This window comes from Abrus precatorius, unplaced genomic scaffold (genome assembly GCF_003935025.1).
Source record: "Abrus precatorius isolate BTA unplaced genomic scaffold, Abrus_2018 Scaffold9, whole genome shotgun sequence".
NCBI classification, from domain to species: Eukaryota; Viridiplantae; Streptophyta; class Magnoliopsida; order Fabales; family Fabaceae; genus Abrus; species Abrus precatorius.
Window position 1 is genome coordinate 18,485,071 of NW_020874439.1, and position 10,313 is coordinate 18,495,383.

The 10,313-nt window shown below is 34.4% G+C and overlaps 1 protein-coding gene across 4 annotated transcripts in view; it reads left to right on the forward strand.

Moving 5' to 3' along the window:
• Positions 1-10,037, forward strand: part of LOC113849600 (symplekin) — a 28,596-nt gene extending 18,559 nt beyond the window's left edge. For 2 of the 4 annotated variants that reach the window (XM_027479609.1, XM_027479610.1), the window contains exons 13-27: positions 2,192-2,239; positions 2,320-2,457; positions 2,584-2,745; positions 2,860-2,922; positions 3,011-3,118; positions 3,209-3,292; positions 3,367-3,414; positions 3,623-3,697; positions 5,202-5,297; positions 5,384-5,464; positions 5,545-5,616; positions 5,924-5,968; positions 6,049-6,132; positions 9,296-9,399; positions 9,599-10,037. In XM_027479609.1, coding sequence (XP_027335410.1) covers positions 2,192-2,239; positions 2,320-2,457; positions 2,584-2,745; positions 2,860-2,922; positions 3,011-3,118; positions 3,209-3,292; positions 3,367-3,414; positions 3,623-3,697; positions 5,202-5,297; positions 5,384-5,464; positions 5,545-5,616; positions 5,924-5,968; positions 6,049-6,132; positions 9,296-9,399; positions 9,599-9,746 — 1,356 coding nt within the window. In that variant the 3' untranslated portion in view covers positions 9,747-10,037. Of the gene's footprint in view, positions 1-2,191; positions 2,240-2,319; positions 2,458-2,583; positions 2,746-2,859; positions 2,923-3,010; positions 3,119-3,208; positions 3,293-3,332; positions 3,417-3,622; positions 3,698-5,201; positions 5,298-5,383; positions 5,465-5,544; positions 5,617-5,923; positions 5,969-6,048; positions 6,133-9,295; positions 9,400-9,598 lie in introns of those variants that run through there. The other 2 variants (XR_003502116.1, XM_027479612.1) reach the window with 2 other exon arrangements.
• Positions 10,038-10,313: the final 276 nt, after the last annotated feature.

Below are 10,313 nucleotides of genomic sequence, written 5' to 3' on the forward strand. Positions count from 1 at the left end.
GTCTTGTGATTTTTAAAAAGACATACCTATTTATATGGTTTAATAGCTTATTTACAAGGAAGCTTAATGACCTGTTGAATGTTATGAAATAGGCCGTTAACAAGGCTAATAGGCCAAATCAGGCTTTTGAAAAGGTTAGGTTAGGCTTAATAAAAAGCCTATGATAGGTAATATGTCAAGCTCAAGCTTCAAAATTAGTAAACAGACCAGGCCTATGTATGCAAAGCCTAGCCTGTTTCCATCCCTTGCTGAAACTAAATTTTGGACTAGCTAACTCTGAGTAGGAATTGAACACTTTTCTCGCATTGTCTTCATTCCAGGCAGTCTTTAAGTAACATAACCTGTCCTGTTTCTTAACAACTCGAATCATCCTTGGTGAGGCAAGATCCTAGAAAACACAATTGGGGTGGGTGTGGGGGGGGGGGGTTGAGAAAAAGGTGACTACACAGTTTAAATCTTAGGTAATTTTGTGGATAGAGATTAAGTTATTAGAAAGGTTAGGAACATGTAGAACATTATTTAACTGAAGGGATTTTGAAGACAATTATTACTGGATCCAACAATTGGAATTTGGGACCCATTAGCAACAGTGATATTGTGCTTACCGATTAAGGTGGACTTAGAAAAGAAAAATGAGACATTAGGTGTCATATTATCAGAAGCCCTAGAGTCTATTATCCATATATCCACAGGTACAGTTCAAGAAGTATTAAATGATGAAAAATTGGAATTTTTACCATTCATGACAAGAGATCATGTATGGGATGGCTTACTTGGGGAGGAGGCAATGAGTGCTTGTGCTTGTAATTGTTCTAGCTCAGATTTGGAAGGGGCAGGAATTTCCGTAGGTGGTGCTGTATCTGTATTAACATTGTCTAGATTGGACCTCGTCCTTTCAATCCCCCAAAATGGCTAAGAACCTTGTCGTTTCCATGTAGCTTAAATCAAGTCTCCTTAGTGTGGCCAGTTTTCCTACAATATAAGCACCAATGATCCTCTTGGTTGGGCTTCCCAAAAGTTCTGCCAGTGGGTGTTTTTCTCGAGGCCAACGCTGAGCCCTCACTAAATTTCTCTTCTAACATGGCCACCCTACAACTTTTCTTACCACGGACAGTGTAAAATACTTCTGTAAGTGATGGAAGTTTCTCCTTTCCCAAAATTTGAATCTGAATGGGATCATATTCAGGTTCTGGTACTGGTTCAACTCGATCAAAAGCCCATTTAGAATCCCATAGTAATTAGTCATCTAGAGAGTTCGCTGCTTTGTATTGAAAATCTTATTTTCCAACTCATAACAGGCAGCCACATCCTGTTTCATAGAGTATGTTTCACACAAATTATCCCATATCTCCATAGTATTGGGCAAAAAGACATGCAGTTCTTGCTGATTTCTGGAATCATAGAATGCCATAGCCATGTCAATATGAGTGCATCTTCATCTTCCGAAGCCTCAAGCTTAGGGTCAGCCTTCCTGGCACTTGCCCTTCAATGTGATTGATCTTACGCTCCCAAGTGTTGTGCATATGAATGTCTATCAAGGCGATATGAACCTACAATATGGGAAGATCATTGGGGCCCAGAACAGCTATGGGTTGAGTTGTAGATATCTGGTCATCATTAACCATGAGAAGAGAGAAAAAAATGCACATTGAGGTGCAACAGTTCGCAATTAAGGTGGTTTCAAATTTAGTGGAAGCAGAACCCCCAAGATCAGGAGCTCTAATACCAAGTTGAGAACAAAGCAGAAACAGAGCATATGAGAAAAGAATGTATTATTGCTTGATAATTCATTTACAGAATTTGTAAATCTATTTATAGGGAAAAATAATCCTAAAACTAGTAACTGGGAAAGAATAAATCTGTACGGTATCGGGGTAATTATCTACAAAATATTCTTTGGCCTAATTATGGAAATATCCAATAATTATGAGAGAGAATCAGTTTCTGAATTATAGGCAGCATCAATCATATGTTTACATCACAGATTTACAACAATAATTCTTCTGTTATCGTTGTTTTGCTTTCCTCATATGTTTAAATTGAACTTTTAAGTGGGTGGCTTAATGATATTGTCTCATGCTTGTCTTGATTTTTAGAAACTGAGTTTTTAAACCTTTTTTGCCTTAGTAATTGTTATTTTCTTGATCACACATTCGATCTCAATTTTGAATTTTTCTTTTTCCAATGAAAGAGTGCAGTGCATCACATGGAAGAAGTACGAATGAAGGCAATACGTCTGGTACGTTAAGCATAAATTCCTGTTGAAATATTTAGTTGACTGCAGGAGTGCATATCTTACATTTTGAGCTCTTCTTGCAGGTGGCAAATAAGCTTTATCCTTTGCCATCCATTTCTCTGAAAATAGAAGATTTTGCCAAAGAAATGCTTTTCTCAGTGATGAGTGCTGATGCATCTGAGGCAACTGATGCTGAAGGGTCCATTGTTGATTCACAGAAGGTATTCACATGCTTATGAATTTACTTTTTCTGATTATAGTCCTGTTGACTGAAGTTTGTGCTATCTTTTATTGTTGTATACTACATATGATATGTTTTTTTTTTTTTTTCTCTTTTTCATGTTCAGGGTCCTGATATTGAAAAGGTTTCAAATGAACAATCATCATTAAGTGGCAACACTAAAGATGTCTCAGATAATCATCAACCATGCTCATCTGAGAGTGTCTCGCCAGTTTCAGTTTCTGAGGCTCAGAGGTGCATGTCATTGTACTTTGCTTTGTGTACGAAGGTATTGTTTTATTTCCTAATATAAATCCTTCAATGTTTCTAATGTTTTGTTACTTATGTCTTGTTATTTGATTGAACGTAAGATACGTAACATACTGATGCTCTGCGATGACAGAAACATTCTCTTTTTCGCCAAATATTTGTCATCTATAGAAGCACATCAAAGGCAGTGAAACAGGTTTCAGTTTTTGGAATTTGAGATCTAGTGGATATTGTCAACTTTTGCTATTCTGTCACTAGGTTATATTGTTGGTTGTATGCTGCAGGCAGTACATCGTCAAATTCCAATACTAGTGCGGACAATGGGCTCATCTTCAGATCTCCTTGAAATTATTTCTGATCCCCCAAATGGAAGCGAGAATCTTTTAATGCAGGTGTACTGTTTTACGTTATATAATTTTTAACCAGTGTTGAATTTTTTAATAATATGTTGAATGTTGATAATTTTATATTAATCATGTCAGGTGTTGCATACACTTACAGATGGTACGACCCCTTCTAAGGATTTAGTATTTACTGTGAAAAGGTTGCATGATTCAAAACTTAAGGTATTATAATCTTACCTTACCAGTTTCACAGTGAAACTAGTTATTCTGGTTAATACATGGTTGATCTTTTACAGGATGCAGAGGTTCTTATTCCGATATTACCATTCCTATCAAATGACGAGGTTCTTCCTATTTTTCTTTAAATTGGATGTAAATTTAATTGTTTTTTAAATTGTTATTTGTTTGTATCAAGAAAAATTTTGAAGCCATCAATGGATTTGATTTAACAATTATTTATCTTAGGTATATTGTTATTGCTTTTTCCTTTTAATTATCTTGAATGGCATCTCTTTTCATTCGGTGCACATATTTTAACAATTCTTTTGACAGGTAATGCCGATTTTTCCTCACATTGTGAATCTTCCTTTGGAGAAGTTCCAAGCAGCACTTGGTCGCATATTGCAGGTACTATTTCTTCCTTACAATAATTAGTCAGTAGAACAGTATATGGAATGCAAGTCTATGTTGGACTCAGGGACATCACTTAAAGCTTAAGTGGAGCTAGAACCCAGTACATGGAATGTAAGCTTTGAAGCATTTGAAGTTGTAATTGAGATACACAGGGAAAACACAAGGAGGTGGAATTTTGTTTTCAAAGTTCACAGCAAAACCCTCACTGAAACAAGCTGAAAAGTCCAAATGAGTTATAAAATTGTTTAGAAATCAAATGCCTAGAAGTGAACACTTGCAAAAGTTTTAGATACTTGGTCCTTTTTTACTAACTAACTTAGTTCAAGAAACAACTTATTGAATGCACCCCACATAGGTTATGTCCATCCTTCAGCAAACTCCTGACATTTTACTATAACAAGTATTCTTCATGGACACTATTGACCTTGCAAGTACTTTTATTTGTCTAAGTTTCTTTAGACTTTGCACCTTCTAAATAATATTGTTTTTCTAATTAATTTCTCATAAAAATCCAATAAAAATACCTTATTTGTTAGGATTAGCTCTACATATGAAATTTAGAACTTGGTAGTATTTAGGAGTTAATTTTCATGATCAACAAAGCTTGCATGAAATACACTCTACAATACAACAACAACAACCAAGTCTTATCCCACTAACTGAGGTCGACTACATGGATCACATAATGTCATTAAGCTTGGTCAAGAATCAAATCTTTAAAAATTTAGTTAATCAAAAAGTCTCTCTTAATAACTTTGTCTAAAGTTTTTTGGGTCTCCCTCGAACCATCATTACCTAACTAAAAGTTATGCAATTTATTCTCTTTACTGATGCTTCTAAAGGTTTTCTCTGCACATGACTAAACCACTTTAGACGATTTTCAGTCATTTTTTCCATTATAGATGCTACTCTAATATTCACTCATATACTATTATTTTATATCCTATCATTTTTCGTGTGTCCACTCATTCACCTTAGTAGTTTCATTTCTGCCACTTTCACCTTTTTCTCATATTATTCCTTTTAAGGCCTAACATTCACTACCATATAAGATAGCAGATCACATTGCAGTATGATAAAATTTTTCTTTCAACTTGATAGGTACTTTATGGTCACAAATAACTTTTGATACTTTTCTTCATTGTAACCACCTAGCTTGTTTTTTGTTAGTAACATCTTTATTAATTTCTCCATCATTTTGTATAATTGATTCCAAGTACCTAAAACTAGAAACTTGTGGTATAATATTCTCTCCAAGTTTAACTTTCAACGTATGCTCCTCATCTTGTTTTTTGCTAAACCTATAATGCATGTACACTGTCTTACTTCTACCCAAGCGAAAACTCTTAGATTCTAAAGTCTCCCTCTACAACTCAAGTTTAACATTAACCTACTCTTTCGAATCCTCGACCATATACGGTATTCTAATATAAATAAAAAGAGTTCTGAACTGTGAGGGCATGTTTGTAATTGAATTAATCGCAGAGTTGTTGCACAGGGATCATCACAATCTGGTCCAGTGCTCACTCCGGCTGAAGTTTTAATTGCTATTCATGGAATTGATCCTGAAAGAGACGGAATTCCCTTAAAAAAGGTAGGTGTCTTATGATCATTGGTTTATTTATTAGGTTTATTCAAACAATGACGATACATTTTGCATAACTAAGTGTTTATATGCAGGTCACAGATGCATGCAATGCTTGCTTTGAGCAGCGGCAAGTTTTTACTCAAGAAGTTCTTGCCAGAGTTTTGAATCAATTGGTGTGATATATGGAAATTGTTTTATATATTTGGACTGCATATTCAACTTGACATCACAACTTAAATGCTGTTCCCTGCAGGTTGAGCAGATTCCTCCTCCTTTACTGTTCATGCGTACAGTATTACAAGCAATTGGTGCTTTTCCAACTCTGGTAATAAACCTACTTATCCACAGAAATGTAATAATGCAAAGAAACATGTTTGATGGTTTATTGTGTACCAGAATTCAGGAATCCAACTGGTAGTTGATTGTTTACTACTTATGCATATAACTAAAGTTTTGAAGCACTATAGTAGATATTCATTAACGCTTTGCTGTTTATCTTTTCCCTTTTGAGAGCTACCTTTGATTGATTTAATTCCTTATTTTCCAAGAGTCAACCCTCCTTCCTAGTTGTCTGTTCTTATTGTTTGATTTATCCATTTGTACAAACTATTGAGTTATATTAATTGCTATAGGTGGACTTTATCATGGGAATTCTTTCTCGCCTTGTGACCAAGCAGGTGAGTATGTATATAATACTTTTTTGGTAATTAATTCATTTTTTTAGTGCACTTATATGTCACTTAATGAATTGCTGCAGATATGGAAATACCCAAAGTTGTGGGTGGGATTCTTGAAGTGTGTGCAGTTGACAAAACCACAATCATTTGACATTTTGCTTCAGGTATTGTTTTCTGTGTTTACTCATTTTATTAGAACTTAATTGTGAGCCCAATTTAAGTGTGTGGAGAGAATTGACTTCAGTTGAGTAGTCTGTTTGTCTAAAAAGCCTTGGCTATTTAAACTCATGGCTCCTCTTGCTTATATACCTTACAATTTATTGCTAACCCACCAATGTGAGACTTTTATTGTCTAACAAGATTCACTGAGAGAAAACCGCTACCAGAATTTGATTATACTGGTAATGAGTATCAAACACATACTCAAGAAAGGAAATACTAAAACAGAAAATGTATCAGAGAAGGGATTCTCAGCCCCAAGGGCAACAGCCATAACCCAAAATTTCCAGAACACCTTCATCTCCAATCTCCTCATGAAAGTTACCCATTGTTAGATCCATACACATTCTCTCTAACCAAATTTGTTTCTCAATTATATTCCCTTTCCATTTCTTCTTTCTCCTTTACACCTTGATTGGAGGCCCATTGTTGTGGGCAATGTTGTCAAGATCGCGATCTTAATTGTGAGATCACACAATCTTGCTCAGCCTCCACAATTTGGATCGCAAACAGGATTAGAGTCGGCCAAGATAGCTCAGGATTGCAATCTTTTCTTGTAAGATCGTGGCATCTACAATCCGATCCGATTCTGGTTGTTTAGGTCGGATATAATGACCCAGCTAAAAAATAACCTGGTTTTCATTAAGAAACTTGGGCCTAATTCACTGTGAAAAGTTGGCTCATAGGAAGAGAACTACCCTAGTTTTTATAAGGAATATTTTGGCTCTAGTCCTAGCCAATGTGAGACATCTTAACAGCCCCCTCACGTCCAAAATTGGACATTTGGTGCGTGAAATTTGCAGAACTGGACATCTGTGGGCAACTCAACATTCAAACTTGATAAGCTCTGGTACCATGTTAAGAAAATTGGGTCACTCACTCTCAAAAGTTAGCTCATATAAAGAGGACTACCGTAGCCCTTATAAGGAATATTCTAGCTCTAATTCTAGATAATGTGAGACATTTTAACATATACTATTAGAACCATATCGCATGCGGTGACCACTTCCTGCGTGACTGCATCTTCGTGTTTGTGCTTCTGCGTGGGTGACTCTGTTGGGCACTTCTGCATCGGTAGTTCACATTCTCTAGGTGTGTTTTTGTGTGGGTGGTCTGCGTTCTCCATGTTCATGTTCTCTGACCTTGGGTGTTCTCTGCATGGGTGGTTTGCATTTTTTGTTTTGGTGCTTTATGAGCTACTGTTTGCCTGTTTCAGTTGGTGTTTCGCATTCTCTGTTCTCTTGATACTTCGTGAGCTAGCTGCAGTTTCAGTTTTGGTTCACGTTTAGCACTAGAAATGAATTTTTATATCTTTTGACAAAATTACTCATTTCAATATAAATCTAAGTGAGGTTAATTTAAATAAACATTTTAATTGTGTTACTACCTAAAAATAATTTTATTAAAATTCATTTTCAACTTTATTCATAATATATAATATATTAAAATAAAATAGTTTAATAAAACATTTATTAACTTTTTTTATGTAAAATGGTATAAAATTAATTTTTTAATGATTTTTTAAAAATTAATGAATATCATATCATATTTTATAGAAAATCTATTAAACATGGTAAGGGTCTAAGTTTCATCTATCCAACTATAAATCCAAACACTATGAACTATAACTAATACTTCAGTGTTATTTATTGCAAAGTACTTTACATACAATTAAAGTCGGATAACTTTTCTTGATCTTTTTAATTTTTTTCAAAAAATGTTCTTCCATTTGTGTTCTCTTATCTCTACATGGATAGTTTGACTAATTATGTTTTCTATTGAATCTTCAATCTATAACTTTTAAGTTTATATTTAATTAAATTATGTGATTTAGATATTCATTTTTTTATCTATATATTATTAGAAAATTGGGCCTAACTCATTCCCAAAAGTTAGCTCGAAAAAGGAGGGTTAGAAAGTCTTATAAAGAGCATTAAAACATCCTTTGACACTCAAGACTGGACATCTAGTGTGTGAAGTTTGTAAGCTTAGGATATTTGCAGGTGATCCAACAGGACTAGATATTTGTAGGCGACTTCCAAGAAAATTGGACTTCAACTCTCTCCCAAAAGTTAGCTTGAAGGAGGAGGGTTATGGAGTATTTTGACTGTATTTTTAGCAGTTATAGGACATCTTAACATCCATCATATAATGTTCTGAAATAATTTTCGTTGTCATACTTCATCATTGCACCCTTGCATACCTATTTTATATGATGTATGTCTAACTTCAAGAAGGATGAAAATATCAGTTATTAGTATCATATAGGAAGATTCATCAAGGGGCTGACAAGAAATCTGAGATACAGTAGCAACAGCATTCTCATAATTTCTAGTATTAATGTTGTGTGTATTGGTTACATCAGTGGCAATGAGATTTGAACCCATGAGTTCATGAAAACTACCAAGCCCATCACAACTAGTCGATACAAGTATAATGTTTAAGAATACTATGCTGCGTTCATTGTAACCAGTATTCGTTTCCAAATTATAAGCTCCAACTTAGATTCAACACAACGGAGTGATGTCATACTTCTGCCCTTCCTTACTCTCAAATTATACTTTGTTCTTTTAAGTTACAAGACTTTTTTACATTTCCTTGTGAACTATTCGTGGAGCTCTATGTGTGCTGGATTAATTATACAATATGGTAATATGACTGCAGTCGTTAGATTATTATTTATTTACTTACCTTTTTGAAGTGAGGAGGGTTGCATGGTCTCTGTTCTTTAAAATATTTTAGATGACATTCAATGTCTTTGAGAAGAGTTTAAATAAAATGAAAAATGCATTTAATTTTTATTTCTTTTTTAAATAATATATTTCTCACATTTAATTATCACCTTAAGTGATGTCATTGCATTTTCCTTTATTTATTTTTGACTAATTTATTTTAGAATATTTTTTCTTTGGATGAGGAAGTTTTAGCAAAAGGGAACCTAAAAAGGAATAAGAAAAAAATGCATACTATATATCCTATTATTTTTGGGTTCAAGTGTTCCATTATTCTTATGCCCTTTCCTGAATTTTGGATGGTCTTTCTGAAAACCTTTTAAATTTTAGAAAATGTCTTCTAATACTTTTTCTGATGTTGTATGCTTGCAAGCAGCTGCCTCCAGCACAATTGGAAAGTGCATTAAATAAAATTGCAGCCCTAAAGGCACCATTGATTGCTCATGCTAGCCAGCCGGATATACAATCTAAACTTCCCAGGTTAATGAATTCATTATGCATAACGATGCCTTGAATTTTACCATCTTTTATATCCCCCTCTGCCCTATTCATATTTCATTTTGAGGGTGGATTATGTTTTTTTGTTTCTTCTTAAAAAAACAGAAAGGGGGGGGGGGGTGCACTTTGTTTATTGTGTTTGCCAACAATATTTATTCTGAGTCGTTGAATTTGTGTTCAGGGCTATACTGGTTGTTCTGGGAATTGCTTCAGATACTCAGGTTTCAACTCAGCCACAAACTAGTCAAACACAAACTGGCGAGACAAGCAACTCAGACAAAAAGGACACGGTGATAGAAAAATCTAAAGAATCATCTACAGCGAGCTAAACTGTCAGCAGGCATGGTTGAGTGGTGGAATTTACTAATCAACTGAGTCAAGTTGAATTAGCCTGAGACCTAACCAAGACTAACAACTGTAATGACCTCTGAAGATGAAGGAATGAAGAGCAGAATTGACGAATTTGACACATTCAGATCTAGGTAGATAGTAAATAAGATTATTATGATTTTGTATTTGATTAAAGGAAGTGATTACCATTTGCTTGTAAATATATTATTTAAGTGTATTATGATAATGGAAGTTTTTTACATTTGATAGAATTAGTTAACAAACTTGAGTTAAAGCAACTTGTTCACGCATTTTTCAATGCTTAAATGTTGCTTTTATTTATCCACTAATGGCGTGTTTAATTGAAGGATAGATATATAAAAAGCGACTTAATTTCAACTCAGCACAGTATAGTGTTAGAAAATTAAACGCACATTTACTGATTTCTTTTTTATGCAGAACCAAGCGCGTTAAATACTTTGCAAAAGTCAAAATCGATTTTGCTAGAACTTAAGAGTTTTATTCTACCTCTAACTCGACTGTTGGAATTGAAGTCGTTCATCAAA